Here is a 23,790-nt window from a genome sequence, read left to right on the forward strand (position 1 = left end):
GCCTCTCTTTACTTTCAGGCCCAGAGGCCTCAGTTTTCCTCGATTTCCTCAAAAATGTCTCACCCCTTTCCCTGCAGGGCCTTCATATGCTATTCCCACTCCCAGAAAGAGTCTTGCCATTTTGTCATACCACCACTCTCCCTCAGACTTCAGTTCAAATGCCACTTCCTCGGGAAGGCTTCTCTGATCCCCTGGCCTGGGGCAGGTCCCCTCTTATAAGGGCTCATAGAAGCTGTACTCCTCCGTCATATATGCCTATGATAATTGCCTGATCAAACATGTGATTAGCAATGCAACGCTCATTCCCCCTCTAGAAGGTCAGCTTCATTCAGACAGCAACTGTTTCTGCTTGTTCCTAGCTCTATTCTCACCCTCTAGCATATTTCCCTGCATGTGGTAGAGGAATACTTCCCGAGATAAGTATTTACTGAATGAATGAAAGAATGAATGAAGACAAAAAGAAGGGCAACCCCGGATGGAAAGGGAAAAGGGGGCAGGCCAAGGGGCACGATCTCACTAAGACGGGGGTCAGAATGAAATCGTGTGGTTGCGGGAAACACATTTGATGATTTTCTTTCCGAATTGGGAATCAATAAATAATTTTCTTTCCCCAATCATGTAAGCAGACAACTAATTATAGCAAGACTGGTGGGACCTACACTGCTCTCATCAAAATCAACCTGTAACCAGGTTTAGAAGCATATGGTAAAATCGTTTCAGCACAAAAGATGCAGATGTAACTGAATTCTCTGATCACAGCAGCTTCCTGTTTGAAAGCAATTAAGTGCAGGCTTCAAAAGGCATAAGCAAGAGGGGAAAGTTCAATTAGAGGAGGGTATTTTCATAAGCCAACTGGAAAAGAGAGATTTTTTTTTTCACTTTTCCTCTAGAGCTTTTGGAAATCCTATTCACACTGATGTGAAAGGCCAGTTCAAGCCTGACTGCACAGCGCTGAGGAGAGAGCACCATGCAATGATTTGAGTGGGGGTTCGAGCAGTGAGAGAGCTGGAGGCTGGGTCCCAGCTCAGCATGAGTCCCACTCGGCAGCAGGATGCATGCAGACTTTGTGATTTCCATCTTGCCTCAGTTTATCCAATAAGACATTATGTATGCATCCCTCCTCCTAGTGGTTTGTTATTCCATTTCACCTACGAATAGGAGGAAATGACTGAGTGCACCACTGGGAGTTTGGTTTGAGTCCCCATCTGATCCTCCTCTGCTTCCCCTCCCCACTCGTGTCCTCAGGATGCAGCGCTCTGCTGGAAGCTTCTCTCCAGCTCCCAGTGAAAGCTTAGGATGATTGAGCTCTCAATTTCCCCAAACCAACACCATACGTGAGGCTTTGCATGGCGTCTTCCTCCCAGGGCCTAATATGGTAATAGCTGAATTAAGGGGCCTACATCTCTGCAGGGAGTGGTGGGTAAGCAGTGAGGATGCAGTTTACATGGAACACGTAGAGAAGACAGTCTCTTTTCACTGGTGTTTGTCGCTGTCCACTGACATGTCACCTGACAGGTGAGCTCCGCTGACAGGTGAGCTCCCCTGCCTCTTCACATCTCTTTTGGAGAGGTCACATCATATAGTGTGGGGGTCATGGCTTCTGGGGTCCGACGCTGTGGGTTCAAATCCCAGGTCTGATCATCACTAGCTGGAGGGCTATGGGCAAGTTCAGTGTCTTCATCCATAAAATGGGGGAAATAATGATATGTTACTTCACATGACTGTTTTAATCTATTATCTGTTTTAATTTTACATTCAGACATATGATCGTGCATTAGATACACAAGAGAAATAAAACATCAGTTGTATAATGCCATAATTAAGATCCCGAAGCCCTGAGATGCACAACTATGAGATTAAATGGGTAAATATAGGTGGCGCACTTACAACAATTGCCACCTTACTGTAAGTCTTTATGCATTATTTTCTATCCCTGGTCAAGTCTCCTACTGCTTTATTCCTGCCTAGCACAAAGGTGTAAGATATCCTTATTCAGTGTCTACTTCAACTCAGTGTGACAATATTTTTGACTGCTAATCACTCAGTCCACAAACATTTATTGAATACCTCTTCTGTGTCAGGCACGTGTTTTGGACTTTGGGGACACACAATGAAAGCAGTGTATGCCTGCATGAAGTTCAGACTCCGGTGGGAGAAATGGGCAGAATAGCATACAGTTGGTGAGTTTCCATGGGATTGGAGCTGGTACTTATTCAGGGTCTTCAGGGCTAAGATAAAGGGGATGCCCAGGGTCAGAGGTGCCCTGGCGGGTTTCCCTGAGAAGCTGCCACACTTACAATCTCATAGTGGTGCATCTCAGGGCTTCAGGATCTTAATTATGGCATTATACAATTGATGTTTTAATTCTCTTGTGTATCTAATGCACCATCATACCTCTGAATGTAAAATTAAAACAGACAATAGATTCAATAGTGCCTTTTACTGAGGACAGTGGTAAGGGCTTTCACACGCATTGTGTCATTTAGCCAATTCTCTCTGAGGATGCCCAGATTTCTTTGGAAACCAAGATGCCAGATGGAATAATTTTTTGATGGATGGAGTCCATTACCAGTTTAGGCCACGAGCCCAGGTGATAGAAAAAGCATAAATCAGGCAATTGTCCTGGTGTTGCCACTCTCTCCAATTTTTAAACCTCTGCTACTAATGGAGATATTACCTGACTCTCTTGATGATAAAAGAATTAGCTCATCGAATCACCAGATGATCATCTGGAGTGCAGCTTTTCTTTCTCACCGGTTTCTAGAACATTGTTTAATTTTTACACTAGAGAATGTTGGCTGGTGTCTCTTGTTTCTTTGTGTGTGCTTTATTTTACTGCCAAAGACTTCTGGCTGTCTGATTTGGACTTAAACCTAGATGTCATGTGCGTGACTGATGCATGATGAGACAGACAGAGAATCTCTCCTCCCCGCTGTCTCTTACTCCTGGCCATGCTTCACTCTGAGATCACCAAGTGTGTCAATCAAGTGTCTAAATCTGAGCTCCTAAAAGATCTCACCTAGTTCTAGCCCTCCCTAGAGGGACGGAGAATAAAACAAGGCTGGGGGTGGGTTATAGGATTCCCCAGTTTCCTTCTGTGGAGTCTGGCTGCAAAGAATGAGTCAGAATAGTCATGAGGCTGTCTCCCTGGCACTAACCCCAGACCCGGTTTAAATAACGTATCTAAATGTTAATGCACACTTAAGACAACAGTGCAGCTCATACTCGTCCCAAATTGATTCATTTTGCAGTGGGCCTGATGCAATTTATTCAGTATAAAAATGTCTCTGGCAATTAGGGGAACAAAGGGGCAAAGCTGGCGGACCACAAGGATGACAAACAAAGCAAGATGCCATGAAAGCTGGGAACAGAATTAAATTTCGTTTTGAATCCGATGTTTTTGGGAATGTCAATAGCAAATAAGAAAGGCCCTCTTTGCCTGGGAGACAAATGCGAGGACTCTTTACTGGGAAGAAAAGATGCAAATAGTCTAAGAAATGGCTTTGAGGAAATGCTCTGCAGCCTCCCTGGTTCCTAACGGTGTCAGCTGTAGGGTGTCTGGGGTTCAAACAGCAGGATGCAGCTAGTGAAAGACTGAGCCAAGTTTAAGCTATGTCGGCGGGTAGAGGTTTCTGGATCACTGAGCAGGCCACTGACCCCGTCACTGGCAAGATCACGCTGGAAGCATGTGGCGCTGAAAAAACATGCTGTAGAAGAAACTAAAATTGTTTAGCCTGGGGAAAAAAAGTGAAGAAGAGGTGTGAAAATTATCCTCAAAGGGATGAAAATCTGCCTTATTAGGATAAAGTAGCCTTGCTCTATGTGATTCCAGAGAAGAAAGAGGCTCAACTGGATCATGAAATAGGAGAAGGGACTAGCACATTGCCTGCTCACATTATTCTAGGGGCCTTGTACACATTCGCATAGTACTACGTCACAGGGGAGCTGTGGTAGTCAATGCAAGCCTGCGCCTTAGCACGTGGCAAACTCAGTCCATACTAGCCATGGAACATTACAAGCAGTACTCCTCCCACAGCTCCTAAAAGGAAGGTACTACTACTCCTGCTTTATGGATGAGTCACCAGAAGCTTGAAGAAATTAAATAACTTTTCAGAGACACTTAATAACTCTCCAAGGTTACAAAGCCAGTGGGCCATTCGCAAGTTCTTCCATCTAGCCGCTAAGGCTGCCCTACGGTGGGGTGCTTTGCAAGATGGTGAGCAACCTACTGGTTCAGACAGGCAAGCCAAAGCCAGATGAGCTCTGGAACGGGCTCTTGCATCTGTCTGGGGGTGGTGACATGGGTAACAAGGGTTGAATTCAATTACTGTTAAGGTTCTTTTCTGCTCAGTGATTCTGTGACTGAAATATTTTTCAAGTTCTATTAGTTACACTATGTCTTGAACCCATGTTAGCATAAACAGTCATGTGGGAATGTGAAATTCGAGAGGCAGCCCCAGAAGAAGGCCAAGACTCAAGAACCATGAATATACCGTGAAATACAGGAGTTTTTATTTTCATCTGAACTCTGGCTTTGTCAACCACCAAATTTCCTGGCTCAATACCGTATGCAATGAACCTGCTGCCACCATCTCCCCCCAAACCCCAGAGATCAGCCTTAAGTTAGACAAGGTAGCAGAAGGTTAATCAAGAGAGTTGATAGACAAGCGAAGATTTCTAGAAATGGAAATCATCTGGGTCTATTGAGAGGATGACCATTCACGGGCAACAAGAGGCTCCCGAGGGAAAGTGACCAAGTGGGGAAACTCCAGACAGAGCACTCACTCTGAGGCCTGCGGTAAACAGCCGATGGAATAATAATTAGAATTTCATGCAGTCTGGGAGGAATTTTAGTCCTGGGAGAGAAAAACAAAATAATGGAGGGAATATTTAAGGAACAGTTGGAGAGAACACAATTGGAATTCATTCTAGCTTGTCTGAAAAGATAAAAACTCGACGGGAGTGCATGTGCTTAAGTGGGGATGTAGAGTAGTAAACTAAGGAGAGGGAGAAATTGGGAGGAAAATACCAAGTAAAAATCTCTTGTAGAAGATTACGGGGGAAAAAAAAAGGAAGGTATATAGGAAATTACCCAGAAAATCGGAGATGCTAAAAGGGTCACAGAGAAGGCAACCAGAAAGCATGGGAACCATCTTATTTCAAGGCTAATGCATGCCAGCATTTGCTTAGCAGTGAATGGTTAGGGATACAAAAGGAGATGGCGCAGGCCATCATTAGGACACTCATTACACCTGGGCATAGGTAGAAGGAAATGAGTTGTTATGGAGGATGGGGATGGAATTTTGGTCAAGAGCTTGCTAGATGCATTTTTTTTCCTTAAAACCATGTCTCAAGTTCTCAAAGAGTCCCTGGTCCAATTAATTTGAGGGTTTGTTCCTTTAATAAGCGTTTCTGAAACACACGTTATGCATCAGGCACTGCTAGGCATTGAAGACACAGTGATAAATAATGCCCATCCCTATTTTTAGGGAGCCGAGCTGGTGAGAATGACATGTAAAGGAACAAATGTGGCATGGTGCTGAGAACTCTATGTAATAGAGATGTGGAATGGGCAAAAAAAGTTGGTGCAAAGGATGGTGTAATCAATGCTACTTGGAATGGGTCTAGGGTCTCAGGAAAGGTTTGCGAGCTAAGACACTGTTTCTTAAAGGAAGAGAAGGATTGTAATTGGTGGTCATGGAGGCAGGGGAAAGCAACAAGGCTTGAAACAACTTGTTTCACTTGGGGGAACTGTGAGGTCCAAAGGAATCAGTCAGCCAGGCTCAAGAGGGGTGGGGCCAGGTCAGGGTCACGTGCCCTGCTAATTAGGAGCTCAGACTTGACCCTGGGTTCCCACAGGGGTTCACAGAAGGGTTCCAAGCAGAAGATTAATAGCCTACAGTGTTCACTTGCCAGTTCTCCCATCAAGTTCTTGATTTGCCCCACTTTGGCACTTCCTGATGCCCAGGAACAGTCACTAAAGTTACCATTCTCAGACTTCAAGGAACATTTCACAGAATTAACAACACAGAAGAACCTCGCACTCCTTCAGATGAACTGAAAAGTTGGGTCAAGACGCAGAGCCAAGGAGGGAAGAGCACAGCACACAGCTCTCACCTCAGGTTCCCACTGTCTACCAGCCATTTGGGTGAAGTTGCCCGGTGGGGTGGAGGAAGGCTCCAGACCCTTGGGTAACCTGGCGCTCTTGGGGGCAGGGTCTCAAGAAACTTCCAGGCCACTGGCAATGGTAGTTCTGGTGCCGGGGCTCAGTCTGCTCTCAGTTAATAAGCTGGGGCCTCCCCTGCATGCCCTCCCCCCTTTCTGGCCACCATAAGACTTACCCACTGGCAGAGAGAAAGCTATCAGTGATTTGAAAGTAGCAGTGGGAGCACTCCTTCTAGGAGCTTAGTGATGTAAGATCCTCTCAGGAATAGACGCTGCACCAAATCCACGTGTAGATTTTGTAAAGCCTTTTAAATGTGAAATCCCATGGCTGATAGAGCTCTTAACTAAGGCTCTGATCCATAAGAAAATGCATTTCTGTTATAGAAAGCAAGGAGTTTAGCTAGATAAGTGAGTGTGGTGCTATAAACAAAACAAAGGGGAGACATGGAAATAGAAGCAGGTCAGGTAATGGAAAATAGGGAGGTAAACTTTAAGCCTGGAGTGAAAGCAAGGCTGAGCTGAGCTATTCAGCAGGCCGTGGTATTTCTTTACTCATGTGGCATCAGCACCGGTTGCTTAGGCTTTTTCCAGTATAGATAAAAGAGCTGATGATTCCATCCCCCGACTGCCTCCTCACCACGGACAGCCCTGTACGTGCAGGCGAGGGGAGCTGGATTGGCATAGAGCTTCAGGAAACAGGGAAGCCAAGACCACGCTCTCTCAATGGATGTTCAATAACTTTCTGCAGGACCAGGCATCAAACTTTCTAGTCCCTTTTCTCAGGGCTGCCTGCTCGCCAGACTGTGCTTCTGCTGTGGGACAAAGCCTTAGAATTTTGCCCTTTATTTTGGATGGCAAGCATTACTTATACACCACAGGAAATATGCAGCTCGGTATTTATTGAGAATAAACAATGGTTCATCATTACACAATGATTTTCTTAATGGTTATTTGGTGATAAGGAGGCCCATGGCATAGTGCTTTGGAGCCAGACTATCGGGGTTCAAATCCAGTCTGCTCCGTAATAGCCGTGTGATTCTGGGAAGTTAGTTAACCTCACTGAGCCTCAGCTTCCTCCCTATAAAATGCAGGTAATAAAAGTGCCTCCCTCACTGAGTGGTGGTGAGCATATTGTAAAGCGAGATGATACACGGCAGGCTCGTAGAACAATCCCAGGCACCACAGAGTAAGCACCAAGTAACTATTTCTCTTACTCCTTGCTGTGGTCTGAATATGTCCCCCAAATCCATATTTTGAAACCTAACACCCAAGGTGATGGTATTAGGAAGTGGGGACTTTTGGAGGGGAAGCCCTCATGAATAGGATTAGGGTCCTAATAAAAGAGGTTCCCAAGAGCGCCCTTGTCACCTTCCACCATGTGAGGACACAGTGAGGAGGCACCCTGGGAACTAAGAAGAGGGACCCAACCAGAACACAACCATGTTGACATCTGATCTTGAACTTCCAGGTTCCAAGACTGTGAGAAATAAATTTCTGTTGTTTATAAGCCACTCAGTCAGTGGTAGTTGGTTACAGGAGACCACAGACATTCCCCTCCTCCTCACTGCTGTTCTTCTTCTTCTTCTTCAAATGCAGGGGCGTGCGGGAAAGTGGGTGAGTTCCTACTCTGGCTGCCAGGGTCCAGGCTCAGCCCCAGCCAGCAGCCTCACTCTCCCTACCCTCTTTACGTGTTGGCACTTAGGAGCCAGCAGTGAAAGGGCACTGGGTCCCTGTCCACTAGTGGGAGACACAGGCTGGTAGCTGGACCATCCCAAGGCCCACGGGGCCAGTGCCATTTGTGGACGCCTGAAGGGGCTTGTCTGAGGGGGAGACCTTGCACTGGGTGCTAAAGAATGAGTAAGGGTTCTCTGGTGGGGAAGGCAGGAAAGAGCACGTCATCGGAATAATGCACCTTAGCTACTCTTCCTACAAAGGGGGAGGGACGGACGGATGACAGGAAAGCCCTGGAGATTAGACCAATGTAACCAAGAAATCAGAATAGCGTGCCCTCTGAAATCCACCTGTGCTGAGGTAGACAACAGTTGCATTCATGGATCATCTGTAGGGACTTGGAGCCCTCATCGGAGAGGAAGATCCTGCCAGAGAGAAGGAGAAAGTGAGGAAAGTGCTGGGACCCAGGGTAAAATCTCTTGAGTACTTACAGCAGGACGTTTGCTACAAGAAGAGGTGTGGGGAGGGGGGTGCTGGGGCCCAGGGATGAGACATTTCTGTGCGGAGGCTGTCTTGGTGGGGAGGGACTAGGTTTTGTTGCCACATAAGCTGGTGGCACATAGACACAAAAGTGTGAGCACTCTCAGAGACTGGATAGGCGCAAGGAGGCTGAGTGACAAACCCAAAGGATGGTGCAGACACAGCACACTGCCTACTTTCTCAGGCCACCAAGCCTTGGCACATATGCCTTCCTCTCATTGTGTAGCTGACCACCCACTTCTCCCTTCAGAGCCAGCTCAAGTTGTCTTCTCTGGACCAGCTTGCCTGCCAGCCACCAGCATTCTCCGTCACGCACTCTGCAGCCTGTTACCCATGCATACACCCATTACAGCCTCTTCCCCATCACATCCTAACTGTCCCTTGTCATCCAATGCCAAACCCCGTCGTGAACCCCTGAAGCCATTGGAGTCCAACCAGTGCCTGGGACAGATTAAGACTCATAAACATTTGTTGACAAAATGCATGATGGGATGAATGAGTGAATTCTTTGACACCAGTGGTCTCTCACCAAAATCCTCCACCTATTTGCAATATCTCTCACCCCACCGGGAAATGGTGGAGGCTCAGTAAACAGTTCTGCGATGAGAAGTGACTGCTTCTATGCATTTTGACTTCTCTTTGTATACAACCTATATTAATCATTATGGGATTTGACAAGATGTCATTCTGACAAGCCAAGGGGTTACAGGTATTCACAATTCTCTCATCTTCCTTGTGTTCAATCCATCAACTATCCAAGGCAGAGTGAGAAAACGAAAGTAATCTGCTCAAAAGAACCCCACTATAAGCCCTGGGCTGTCAAATCTTGAAGGTCAAAGCTGGCAGAAGCCAGTGGTCTTTTCATTTATTTTTCCTGACGCCCATCAATGAAAATGATTGTGAGTAAAAGTTGTACCTGCCAGGAAAGGAACTGTCCTTTGTACTTAGTGGCAGCCTTCACAGCTGAGGTATACTCTGACAGCTGCTTCCTGAGCCCTGGGGAGGGTTACACAAGTATCCCCCGGTGTGGATAGAGGGTAGATAAAAATGCTTTTCATCTTGTTGTCAGTTGGAGATTCTTCTGTGATTTTGGACTGGGCTTTAATTTTCAGACCCAGAGCTTAGATTTAAGAAAAATCACATTGTAGAACTACCATAAATTGACCTGGTGTTTATTCACCTAACACAGAACACCTACTGTGTGCTAGGTGCTGTACCAGGTGCTGTGGGGAATAAGAAGATGTACAAGCCAACGTCTTGAACTTCAAAACTTGTGGCCCAGAATTAGAGATCCAAAAATCAGATAAGTTTTCCCGAGAAGAACTTTTTCTGACTGATGAGACCAGGTCTCAGTTTTCTCAGAGCCAGGCATGATACCAGGGTTCAACTGCAAGGGTTCCTTGTGAAAACGACATGAGAAAAGAAAAAAGAAAAGACCCCAAAGATCTGTGTTCCCCTGTGTGTTACTGTGACTACAGGCACATCACTGAACCTCTTGGAGATTCAATGTACTCATCTGTAAAATGAGGGTAATAATAAATACAACATGAATCACAGTGAAGATGAAATGAGTTGATGGATGTTGCTGAACCTGGTAACCTGAACGTGCACTACACATATTCACTATGACTATTAACACAGTGTCTGCCCCCTGAAAACACAAAGGAGTGCCATGGCTCTTCTGTTAACCTGGGACCCAGGTGAGAGTCAACACATGGCATTCTGAAGAACAAAGATGGACGGTGGATGGTGGTTGGATGGATGGATGGATGGGTAGATGGGTGGGTAGATGGATTGATGGGTGGATGGATGGTGGATGGTGGATGGGTGGATGGTGGATAGAAGGTGGATGGATAAATGGGTGGATGAGTGGATGGGTGGATGGATGGATGGTAGATGGGTGGATGGATAGATCGGTGGTGGATGGGTGGATGGTGGATGGATGGATGGGTGGATGGATGGTGGATGGATGGATGGGAGTATGGGTGGATGAGTGGATGGACGGGTGGAGGGTGGATGGATGAGGGGATGGATGGTGGATGGATGGAGGCTTCCTCTACTCTAAAAGGTCTAGATCTCTCTAGTCCACCCTGTATTCCTCTCAGGCCCCTCTGGCCTTGAAAACCACAGTATTTTTAGAGAGATAATGACAGGTGTGTCCTGAGTGGACTGGCTGGCAGAGACCAGTCCTATACATGGCCTTACATATACACCAGTCACCTTAGATTGGGGGCTGCACAGGCAGAATCAGGCAAGGGGTAGACATTCTCGTCATAGCCTGCACACTCATGCAAGGAAGAAAACCGATTCTCCACCCAAACAAGTCCATCCCACCTCTCCAAGCCTCCTCTTTGACTTTTCTCCTTAGTATTTAGTAAATGGTTATAAGAAAGCTACCAGCTTATATGATGGACCAATTCCAGCTGAAGTGTTAGCTCTGATTCCTAATTTTCAATGCATACCAAAATCTCTGTGGCATTTTCTAAAATCCATATGCTCATGCCCCTTCCCAAGACTATACTAATAAAATAAGAATCAGTCAGGATGGGACTCAGGCATATGAATTTTGTGAAATGCATGCTTCTGATTTGTATCCCCAAAACTTGAGACCTATCATGTTAATGACTTAAAGTCCAAGTGCTCTAGACAGGAAGGACTAGCACTTTAGTAGTTGTTTCAATATTACTGCTCACAGGCGTGAGAAATATGGTACTCAGGCACACTCAGTGGGACTGGTACTCTGGGGTCCAACTTAAGGAACACGGTGGTCACTCCGAGAATGAGAAGTGTGAAATTGCTAAACTTGACTCCCCTCATGCCCACTCCCCCACCACCCAAGGCAGCCCTGGACCCTTTAGAGGGGCAGCAAGAAGGTAGGAGGTGGGGGGGAGCACTATTACCGTGTTTCCCCGAAAGTAAGACCTAGCCGGACAATCGGCTCTAATGTATCTTTTGGAGCAAAAATTAATATAAGACCCAATCTTATTTTACTATAATATAAGACTGGGTCTTACATAATATAATATAATATAATATAATATAATACCCGGTCTTATATTAATTTTTACTCCAAAAGATGCATTAGAGCCGATTGTCCAGCTAGGTCTTATTTTCAGGGAAACACGGTAGCACCCACTCTGTGTGTTATCTAATTTAATCCTCACAACAGCCCTGTCAGGTGAGCCGATTATTACCATTTTACAGCTAGGAAAGCTGAGGCTCGTAGAGATTCAAAGACTTGCCCAAGCTCATACTGTGTGTGGGAGCTCCCTCTCAGCACTTAGGACCTGAGTCTCATGACTGCAGTATGCTCAGAGAACTCCAGCTGCACGACCATTCCCATGCCCGGGAAATATGCCCCTGACAAGCCTGGGCATGAGTTTGAAGACTTTTAAAAATTGTCTTTAAATCCTTTGAAGGGCTCGCTCTTTTTAGTGTAAATCACTCGAGCATTAAAGCCCTTCTTGTATATTTATCAGTGTGCTACTCAGACCAGGGGGACAAAGAGAGAAGCTGACACTATGAATGGCTTTGAAAGTGAGAAAATGCTGGGCCTGAAACTAAATCATTGCGACACTGCCACTCGAGGGCATCAGTTTCAATAAACGATCACCTTTTTTATTCCCGGTCCGTTTATCATGCAGGCAGGATCAAGGAGAACGTTGGGTGATGCTGAATGCCACAAGCCTCTGATTTCTCCACACTGGCCAGCCCTGCCACGCCACACTGGACTGACTGCAGGTAAACCAGCAGAGCTTATTGCAAAGGCAGTCAGGCATCTATTCAGAAGCAAATGCCTTGGGGCATCTTTCCGTGTTGCCTTATACTGAGTCTTTCCCTCGCTCAACCTGTTGAGACCAGCCGGTCTGTTTACAGGAAAATTCAGGGTTCTGTACGTGAGTGGCAGAAAGTCTCTGTGAGTCAGTAGTGGGTAAACTGTCCTGTTTGCCAGAATGGGAGTGGGGCAAAGAGGAGTCTGGGGTGGGGAAAATCATGTCCTGCTAAGCCAGTCCTGAGTGGCACCATAAGGTGGGGTTGCTGCAGTTGCAAGATGGAGGAAGCATCCACTCTGGGCAGAGTGCAGCTGGACCCTCCACTTGAGAAGGCAAGAAGCAGAGGCTGCAAAGGGCTGTGGTTGTTCCCTAGCCACGCTGCAAATTAGCGGTGGAACCAACTGTACCTCCTGATGCCCATCAATAAGCATCACTTTGGGTTGAATTTATTGGCAGGTCCTCCATTAGGATTGTTACTGCTTTGATAGCTGGGATCTTTGGTCAGAAGTGACTGGTTTCCATAAACGTGGCAGCTGTGTGGATACCGTGCACAGATATGGGCTTTTCTTCACCCAGGGAGGTTGGCCACAGATTTTAATCTAAGGGCAGTGAGTTTCAGGACTTCTGAATACAGTTGTTCAGCTGGGAGACAGACAGACAGAGCACGGGCGGCTGGGCTCTGGAGTGTCAACATGGGCACCTGGCTGTGCCAGGAGTGTGCACTTAGACCTTCATCCCATCACGCCTCTAGGCCTTGGCTCCCCCATCAGGAAATCAACGGGAGAACTGGAGCTCAAGTCTTCCCTGAGTGTAGGGGTGCGGAAAGGTGAAGCTTTGTGCCCAGGTGACTTATTTACGTATTTCTCTGCCACCCTCTGGAATGAGCCTTGTTTGTGCTATGAAATGGCCCTGACGGCTTATCTTGGCTCAAGCCTGAGTATCATCAAATCCTTTAGGTTTAAAACATCTTTTCAAGTATTAATAATTCAAATGAATGGCAACTGCTATCCTGCCAGGGCCCAATTCTTCCCTCCACATACTGTGTAGTTCTGGTCACACGTAATAAAGTCCCTGGATTCCCAAGACTGCAGGAGAAAGCCGGGCGCTTGGGGAGGAAGGAAGGCTTGCGATGGATGTCCAGCAAGGAGCCCTGAGTTGCTGTCACAGCCCGAAACACCACTAACCCTTGAGCTTGTGTTCCTGAGTTCAGGAAGGCACTGACTTCACATTGCCCACTGCTCTGGGATTGCTCTTTCTAAAACAGCTTTCAGCCGAAAGGCAGAGACGTGTAGGAGGCAGAGGCAGGAGCTGGGCTGCCTGGGCTGGCTGTGCTGGCTGTGATCTTAGCTCAGCCTTTTACTCTCTCTGGGCTCCAATTTCAAAACATCTGCACAATTGTATGCTGTTGCTATTTGCCTGTGTGTTCCTTGCTGGACTGGATGCTCCTTGAAAGCCGTGCCCATGTCGTCTTTGGCTGTGTATTCTCAGCCCCTATTATATGAGAGATGCCCAATCCATGGCTGTTAAATGAATGCAGGAATTGAAGAGGATCTACAATGCATTAAGCAGCGACTATAATCAGGCAAATGGTGAGCCATTTTCCTTATGCTATTTCACAACTCACCATATTAAGTAGGTATTTTATTCATTCAATTCGTGGGAACTTGGTGGCTTTTAATTTCTAGTTAAGATGTACTATGCCTGCTGGATTCTGCGGCCAGTGGGGCTGGGCTGTTTGGCAGCGCATTTCTCTGCTTTCTTGCTTCTGGCCAGCCAGATGAGCAGATGAACAGGCTGGGCACACTTTGTCGTCATCTGTCCCCTCGGAGATCCCAGCTAAAGCCAGGCCACTGTAGCAGATGAGCACCCACACTGTGTGATTCATTAGACCTCAAGCACACTGCTGCTTTCCAGAAGGAAGAGAGCAGCTGCTGGGATTCCCTGACTGCCTTCCCTGCCTGCAGCCTCCACACAGGCTGCCACTCCCCCTGATGTCTGCTCACGACTCGTGGCTTCCGGGGGGAATCGGTGGCCTCTCTGACTTGTTGTTGCTCAGCAGACTACTGTGTCAGGCTCTCCCCAGCCCACTTTGCTATGACAACTTCCTCCCTTGTTACTATAAACACTGAATGTTGTTTTCCAAATATCAGTCCCCAAACCACCATGTTCTGTTCTGAGAAGGAGCCAGCCCCATTTGTAATCATCACTGTCATCACAGCCAGGATTTCACTGTGTCCCCCTTGCCACACTGAGGATTGTGCTCCTGGGGTTCTCGCTGACATTGAAGGGGGTGAGCTTCCAGAGACGCAAACTGCTGAGGATGTCGAAACCAAAGGATTCTTGAGACTGACACTGACCCCAGAATTAGAGAGGGGACGAGTCTCAATCCTTTGTGCCCCAATTCTGAGCAGAGCGGAGCAGAGCAGATTAAGTAAACCATTAATGGCCTCGTACATTTGCATCCAGCTCGGAGTGCAAAACCCTTCGCATACCCAGTATTGCACTGACTCCACCCACCCCGTGAACAGGCCCGGCATCATCATCCCCACTTTACAGATGGGGAGCCTGAGGTTTGGGAGGGGATGGGAGTTGCCTGAAGTCATAGAGCTCTTTCATAGAACATCCTTTTGTGGATCTTCAAAGGCTGGGCTTTTGGATCTCTTGCACCCCTATAACCCTAACAAATAGGAAGTAGCCAATAAATGATGGTTCATTGAACTGATGATTGAATAGTGAACTATGACTTACAGTCAGGGCTTTGATTCACAGCATAATAATTTTTCTGCTGCACTACTGTGGACCAGCTGAGCTCTTCCAGCAACGGGTAAAAATACTCTGAAGTCAGGCTGGTTAGGTTCAGACCCCCACCCTGTTTAGCTGGTGACTTTGGGCAAGTTATTTAACCTCACTGAATTTCCTCATCTATAAAACAGAAGACCATAACAGTACCTGCTTCCTGGTGTTGTTGAGTATTAAATAAGAAAATGCATGTGAAGTGCACAGCAGTGACTGGCTAGCACATCCAGAAGTGCTGAATAAGTGTTAGCAATAGTTATTATTATTCAAGGGTAGGGACTGGTGTTATGTATCTTTGTAACCTAGGACCTAGTACAGTGGCTGACACATACACATGAGTATAGGGCTCAAGACACTTGTCCACCAACACTGACACTCGTCATGTGACATGAAGCAAGCCCCTTCCTTCTTCTGGGCCTCAGTTCCCACACCTGTCACTTGATGAGGTTGAACCAGGTAAATCCCAGGGTTCCTCCCAGCTCTTAAAAGCTCTATTTATTTCAGTAGTTCTCAATGGGGATGATTTTGCACCCCCCCCCCCCAGGATATCTGGCAATGTCTGAAGATATATATATATATATATATATATATATATATATATATATATATATGATTTTTTTTTGTCATAACCAGGGAAGGTGCTACTGGCATCAAGTGGGTAGAGGCCTGGGGAGCTGGGGACTGCACACAGGACAGTGACCACAGAAAGAATTGTCTGATCCGACACGTCAATAGCGTCAAGGCTGAGCAACTCGGATCTGACTCTACACAAATACCCAGAGCTCTCTGAATTTCTGGACAAGTGCCTGTGTCCTGTAGCTTGCCAAGGTGCCCAGGGCAGTAGAGTTCCTCCACCCAGCACAGAAGTCTAAGCGTTGCCCCTTCAGATGCCCCCTTCCACCCTTACCACATTGATCTTATTGGAGGTGGGGAGGCTGGCTCAGGAATCTTTAATTTAAATTTGGAATCACTCCTGCTCATCCCCAAACTCCAAGATGGCCCTGCCAAGGCTAAGGGGAGAGTATCTCTGCACAGAGATGCACTAGCGCAGCCTGAGGCAAAACCCCTGCAGGTATAGGGGTAGCCATGGGAAAGACATCAAGTCAGTGGCCTGTCCTAGCATCCCCGCTCCCCTTCTCCTGCCTCAACTGCCACCCTCCACAGGGCAGACCAACTCTGCTGATGGAAGAGTCACCAAGGGAAGAAATGCATTGGCCGGCGGGGTGGACCTTGGGACTGGTGGCCAGACGAGCCTCAGGGGATGTTAACAAGCTTCCCACACTGTGCAGTCTTGGTCTCCTCGTTCTCACCACACATAGGGAAGGCTGTCATCACATGCCCCTGGGCTCTTGAGGTGCCAAAGAATCTAGATCATCTCTTTTTGTAAGGTTCCTTCACTTTCCATTTCCTCTTTTCTGAAGCCACCCTTCCCCCTGAGTCCCTGCTGAGAGGCTATGCATTTCCTGGAAAGATCACAAATGAGGAAAGAAGAGGCCTGCAGTCCATTTTGGGCCACATCACTTCCTATTTTGTCTCTGCCTCAGTTTTCTCATCTGTTAAATGAGAACTCACTTGGTAGTTCTGAGCACAGGAAGATAAGGAGGGGAAACTCTTACCGAGCCCCCATGGCTACTCACACTGAGGAGCTATCGTCCTCCTGATTATGCCATATAGAGGACCAGACCCTGCTGCTCAGGAAGTGCCAACATGCCTCTGGCATTCTTCCTCTCACTCTCATCCACATTCTTAGCCTACATTTCAGGATTCCCCCAAACTCCACTTTCCCTGTGACATCAGGGAATCCCCTTACCCCTGACCCTCAACGGATTGATTGTGTGAAACCCAGCAGCCTTGAGCAGCACTCTCTGGTCTCTGCCAGTCTTGGTGGGGCAGGAGTGTTGGGTACAAAGGCAGAAGGAACATCTCATGAGCCTGGGCAAACACCCATAGGATGGCACAGTGGCTGAGGCCACCACCAGCCCCGCCCCTGGGTGGGAGACCTTACCATCTGGGCTTCTCACAAGACAGGGAGGCATCAATTTCAATAAATGATCAAAATGATGGGCTGGAGGGAGGCTTGGCCCCAGAGGACGGCGCATCCAAAACTATAGGCAGCCCAGACACCTGACATTTCTGACTTCTGATGAAGAGTGCATGAGGCACTTGGCGGTCCAATAGGCATGTCAGAGGCAAGAAGATGGATGTGAGTTTATGTCTGGGGAGTGCATCCTTCTTGAAGCTAAGAATTCATTCCTACTGGGATGGTAGCAGCTTGTAGTTTTTTGAAGCACAATAAATACAGATGAGTCAGTAGCAGGGGAGTGGGGTGGAGACTTTCAAGACATTCCTAAGGAAGCTATATAACTTGACTGGAAAAGCAGTAGTCAGAGCTCCCCAGCCCCAGATGCAGCACACCATGGAGGTGGAGCATCGTCATTCAGATGGGGCCTCTCTGCAAGGTCTTTTCTTAGAGAGAAGCTAAGTCTAAGCTTAGCTAGAAATTAGAGATCTTTCTCCTGCAAACATGCCCTCTGTAAGGATCTCTGACCCTTACTGATTAGAAAGTAATCATATCTGGTGCCCCTCATAACTGGGGCCTTCCAATGGTGTTTATCTTATGGAATGAGAAAAGGAAGCAGGCACAGAGATGCCCTAGTTCGAGTTTGCTTTCCAATGTCGCCACTTCTAGAGGCACAACGGATCACTGAGTAAGCAGGGGAGTATCCCCTGGACGCTTAGGGGAGTGCACTGACGTGGGTACTGGTGTGACTTCAGTGTTATGGAAGCCTTAGAGGGTCTAGAACAAAGCTTGTTCCCATCTCTGTTGAACTGATACTGTTGTGGTCTCCCTGATTCTGGGGTCCCACACTCCTGTAGGACCTGCTCGGGTTGCTATAATAGTTTGCTGTTTCCCTTCCTGCCAAAATTTTGCTGGTAAAACCCACTTTCCAGCATATTAAATTACTTTCATTTGGCCTTTTAACACTCCCCTTGGCTGTTTTCTTCTTGGCTCCATCTGGACTTTGGGAAATGAATATCTTTAACACCCACTCATTAAATGCCCACTCTGCCAGCTGGTCCTCTGGCCTCTGGAAGGACTGCCAGCCTGGGTGGCCAGGGGCCCCCACAGATCAGTGTCTGAGATACAACCCAGGGAATATCAGCAGTCATGGCTTAATCAGGACCCTACCCCTTAAAGGGCAACTGCAAGTTTGAAGTCGATGTCATACACTCTGGAAATCGGCAGCCAAAAGCCAAATCACCTTTGATAGAATCGATTTTGGAATGGGAAAGGACTTACCCATGCTTCCCCGGAGTGGGTACCAAGAGAATCTCTCTTCCAGCCTCATTGTGGGGCAGCAGTTGGGCGACGTACCTCCCCGAGGGCTGCAGGTGCCTGTGCACGGAGACGGCCAGTCTGCAGTGCTCGCTGTTGCTCCTCATCCATGGGCTCAAGATGGTGTGCTTGGAGTTGGCTGACGTGTTGAGGAGGAGGAAGGAGCCTGCCAACAGATGGGAAAGTGACTCTGCAGGTGTGTCCAGAGGAAGACAGCAGCAGCTCGACAGCAGGATTTAGAGACCAGTGGCATCAAAGTCCGAGATGCTGGGGGCTTTTCTCTCCTTCTTTGCTCTTCCCTCTCCCTTAGATGGTCTTTGTAAAAACTGAGCCTGAAGCAAGAGAATGGTGACTGGGGACTTGGGCTTTGTAACCAGGCACACCACGGTTCTCACTTTACTACCCCTATGTCTAGCTCTATGTCCTTGCGTGTCAGGTTCTTCACTTGTAAAATGGGATTGAAAACATTTATTTCAGAGAGTGGTTGTAAGGACTATGTGAGATAAGCATGGAGAGCACTTCACCCAGTTTTAGGTAGGAAGGAAGCACCCTATTAACTAATCAATTGTTTTATTTCGATTGTCTTCTAAGTTGAAGTAGAGACAAAGACTCAAAGATTCTTTGCCAGCCAATAGGCACAACTAACAAAGTCCCATAGGAAACAGGGAAAGAATAGTATGTATTACCTAATCCCTAAAGAGTGACCAGAGTGGGAAACCCATCCCAACTGTTAAGACATTCTGATAGATTTACATCCTGGTCTAGGGGGACAGCCTAACAGAATCACTCGCTCCATAAAAGTGCCAAAAGTGGGGCCAGGACATCAGTGCCATCTTGCAAACATCAATGTAGGGTACCTCCACACCCCACAAACCAGGACACTCCGGTTATCCCAGGCCAGCCTATAGGTCATGATTTAAAACAGAGTTGACCCGAGTCCTCTATGTCACATTTAAACCAACTTGGGACTCATTTTATCTCTGCTGGACAATTTAGAGTTTCCCAGCAACGTATGGGTTGGCTCTAGGCTCTCAAATGTTCTGACCAGTTCAAGGTTTTCCTTGAGAGGTGGGTGGCCTGGAAAGGCAGCATTTGGGTCACCTATTGTGTATGTAGTGGCTAAGATCATGGTTTCTGCTCCTTTGTTTACTAGCTGAGCGATCTTGGGCAAAGCATGAACTTTCTCAGGTTTCAGTTTCCTTGTTTATAAAATAGGCTGAGAAGGGTTGGCTAAACTCAGTAATCTCTTAAGATCCATTTCTGCTCTTGAGTCTATGAGTCATGTGAATTTGCAACTGGTCTCCACAGAGAAAGCGCTACAAATCCCCCTTGGGGCTGTGCCTGTGGCAGTTTCCCTCTGGGGCACGCCAACCCTGACTCCAGTAGAACAGGCCAAGTGACCTACAAGAAACTTATATTCGTGGGGATTACTGACAGCATAAAAGCACAGCACCATTTTATTGTTCCAGGCATTCCTTTTGATGCATTAATTTTACTTTCCATGCTCCTGCATTGAAGTTTTGGACCATTAGATGCCGCTCCTCTTGCAGCGGAAGCCTTTTCTATCAAGGTCCCTCACACCGCCAGTGGGAACCAACTGAGTGCTCAGCCTTTTTAGCACCCCCTGTCCCGCACTGCAAATTAGTCTCCTTCTGCACATAACCCAATTTACCAAGTAGGCAAATGAACTACAGCAGCAGCCTGCAATAGAGAATGATGCAGAAGAAAAAAGGAGATTCCTACGAGAAGCAAAGCATTTTCCAACAAGAAGATATCGGGTCAGGGTTGGAGATTTGCAATACTCTGGAAGTAGGTAAATGTGACATCCGGTTAAAATCAGGATGGGGTCAGCACAAGACTGTTTCTGAGCTGGATGGGGGACACGGGGTCACTGCTAGAAACTGAACCCTCTGTGATTGTTAGGAAGTTTTAGTGTGGCACGTGGGCCTTTGAAAAGTTCTCTGCAACCCTCAGTAAATAAGCTATATTATTACCCTGTTTTATGGTGGGGGAGACATTCTTGTCATGGACACAGAGGTAAAAAAAAGAGATTAGAATCAAAACCTCAGAATTAAAAAGGACTTAACAATCATGTAATATAATAATACCCTGGCTTTTCTAGAGAAGCAGATTGGAGAGCAGAATGGGATGACTTGTCCAAAGTCTTACATTCAAAGTCCGGACCAGATTCCAGGTCTCTGCACTCCTAACCAGTGCTCTTAACCTTCTTCGTTTCTCATTATCTCACTGTACCTTTATCCAAAAATATGATCAGGATGCCTTGTGGTCAAGTTGTGTAGCTCAAGAACTCAAAGGAATGAGAAGGGGGAAAGACAGGCAGATGGGTACTAAACCAAATCCAGTTGTTCACTAGCTTCCTTACTCATTCCTTTTTGCCCTCAGATTTCATTTATGGAATGCCGACTGTGATCAAACATCCAAGTACTGGCTTTGCTGTGGGGACACAGACATGAACCAGACACAGTTCTGGCCTTCAAGGAAGTCCAGGACCAGGAAGGGTGATGAGATGTTTGCAGTGACTACTATCAAAAGGAGAGGTTCTAAAGCCATCAGACACATACAGGTAAAGCACTTTGGGAGGCTCCAGGAAGGAGACCTTAAGTTCCATTGGGAAGATTCATAAAGAAGATTCCTTTGAGCTAGATTTTAAAGGGCGAGGAAGACAGAGATATTGGCAGAATTGGCTGTGCAGGAATTGAGAGGCAGAGTAAAGGCATAAATGTAGAATGTGTGTAGTGGCGTTTGGCTGCAGAGTTGGGTATATGACGAGGAGAAGGCTGGGAAATAAAACAGGCTAAGGTGGTGGGTGTGTGGGACCAGACCGCAGAGAACATTTAACTCATAGATCTTTGTGGACAATAGGGGGCCAGAAAAGGGTTTTGAACAGGATAGTGATATCATCAGAGTGGTGCTTCAGGAAGATTTATCTGGTATGGTGGGGATGGGGGGGTCAGTACTGACCCAACCTCACCCTGCACCACCAGTCCCCACCAGGCAAGGATGCGACTACATGCAAATGTGAGGTGTTTGTGAGCAAAGGTGCCATGTTGAGGATGGCCTGTGGGTTTCAATGGGGGTTCCAATTCTGTGCTAGATTAAAGTGTATCTGTCCAGACCAGGTGAGAGTTCTAGAAGCACTTCTGGAGACAAGAGTTTTGCTCCAGACACTCTGGGGGCATGGTCTGGGGTTAATGATGAAGCCACACGTGTCACACATAAGGTGTCCTGGTTTGAGGTCCTACTCTAGCGTGTGGAAGGTTGGACTGAAACCAATTTTGGAGCTACTGAAGGAAAGAATGTGGGCAAAATAAAGGAGGTGCTCCCTTTCTCAGAAAGATTACTTACATGTATGTGTGCGTGTGTGCGGGGTTGGACTTGGGGCCCTCTGGCACCACCATTCCTCCTTCCTGGGGGTGGAGACACATCTCAATTCTTTCCTTGTAATTCAGTACCTCAGTAATGGGACTCCTTCGAAGCTGACTGGAAGATGGATGATTTTTCCACTTCTAATATGTGAGATGATGTTTATATGAATTTTATTTTGTACAACTGGACTATCAATAAGAGACTGAACTTAACGTATTTTCACTCTCAATGAAACTCTATGGTTGAGAGCTATCTCTTCATCAGCAGCTTTCCTCCAACAACAACAAAAAAAAAAAAAAGAAAGAAAGAAAGAAAGAAAAATTCATTTCCTAAGCTCCTTGGGATATTGTCAGTATAAATCTTTTAAAGTCAGTGAGAATTTATCTCTCCTCTCCCTCTTTTCTGTTTCCTGTTTATTTTACTCACAATAGCTTGGAGCTATGTGAAGGCTCCTGGGGTCCCTTCTAATTAAGAAGGATGGGCTGGCAGCTCACAGACCACCCTCGGTGTGGGCCATGGGGGAGTGATGAAGCAGATCAAAGAGCCCTGCTTATGTGGTGCCAGGATAGTGTTTTCCTTAGTATTTTGGGTTGTATTGATATGTTCAATGATTAAACATGAAATGGTTATTACTTTTACCTTTGGTCACCGTGATAGGGATGTGTTGCTCTCCTCTCAGCAAGCAGGGCTCAAATTACAAGCCAGAAACCAAGGACCATGAAGCCTGAGGTCAGACAGACTCTTTCATATCCAGGCTCTGTCTCTATCCAGTTCTAGGCTTTAGACAAATTGTTTAAACTCTTTAAACCTTAGTTTGTTCAAATTCAATATGGGTATAGCCTGCCTCACATGGCTATTGTGGAGATTAAATTAAATAACATACATGAAGTGGCCAATACAGTAGGTGTGTGATAAATGGTGACTTCCTGCTTCTAGGGGTGTCTTGGTAGGGAGCTCCTTTTATCTGTCACTAAACTTGGAATCAGAAGGACTAAATTTGCACCCTAGTGTCGCCAGTACCAAGCTTCCTTTGTTTGTAAAATCAAAGGGTTGGACAGTCTCTCTAAGGATCCTTACGGCTCCAAACCGTCCAAACTATCTGCATGCCCAGAATGTTATCAATTGAAAGGAACCTTGTCAAGTCTCCAAGCCCCCAAGTCCTAAAGACTTCTTCTCCTAATTCACCTCTCTGGGGTTCTCTATACCAAGTTTCAGTCAATTAGACAAATAATCTGTGAACTGTGATTCGCCGCCCTGCTTCCTCTCTTCCAATTTACACAAATCCATCTCTCGGAAGGGCTCCTGCCTCAGAATAATTTGTTTCTGTAGATGCTTTTGCTATAAGGTTAGTGCCACTTCTAAATGTCTGGGATAACACGATGCTGGCCTAGCCACGTGGCAGGTACTCAATGCCTTTTAAAAATCAAAGTTATATTTATATTTATATTTATATTTATATTTATATTTATATTTATATTTATATTTATATTTATATTTATATATAATAAATATATATAAATATATGTATATAAATATATATATGTATAAAACTGATTTTTTTGTGTTTTTTTTAAATTTTATTTTATTAAATTTATTGGGGTGACAATTGTTAGTAAAAATTACGTAGATTTCAGGTGTACAATTCTGTATTACATCATCTATAAATCCCATTGTGTGTTCATCACCCAGAGTCAGTTCTCCTTCCATCACCATATATTCGATCCCCCTTACCCTCATCTCCCGCCCCCCTTACCCTCTGGCAACCACTAAACTATTGTCTGTGTCCATGAGTTTCTGTTTCTCATTTGTTTGTTTGATTTTTAAAAGGCATTGAGTATGCATACATACATACGCGCGCGCGCGCACACACACACACACACACACACACACACACACACACACACACACTGGCAAGTAGTAAAATTGTTCCAAATAGTTCATCATAATAATTATAATCATCCCCAAATCATGCTCCTTTTCCCGAGTCCCAAAAATATTTTTAAGGATTTCTCATTTCTTTTGGTGGCTGCCTTCAGTATCCTAAATATTATGGCACAGTAAGAAAAATGATACCATCCTCTTTCTAATACTTGATCGTTAAAATCCCTTTTTGCTTTTTTA

The 23,790-nt window shown here is 46.2% G+C and overlaps 1 protein-coding gene across 1 annotated transcript in view; it reads right to left on the reverse strand.

The window, feature by feature from the left end:
• The window catches only part of ALK (ALK receptor tyrosine kinase), a 636,280-nt gene that overhangs the window by 278,623 nt on the left and 333,867 nt on the right, over positions 1-23,790 (reverse strand). The window contains exon 4 of the mRNA XM_074331841.1: positions 18,247-18,448. Within this exon, the coding sequence (XP_074187942.1) occupies positions 18,247-18,448 (202 nt within the window). The remainder of the gene's footprint in view (positions 1-18,246; positions 18,449-23,790) is intronic.

The sequence above is a fragment of the Rhinolophus sinicus genome, linkage group LG05 (assembly GCF_036562045.2).
Source record: "Rhinolophus sinicus isolate RSC01 linkage group LG05, ASM3656204v1, whole genome shotgun sequence".
Lineage (NCBI taxonomy): Eukaryota > Metazoa > Chordata > Mammalia > Chiroptera > Rhinolophidae > Rhinolophus > Rhinolophus sinicus.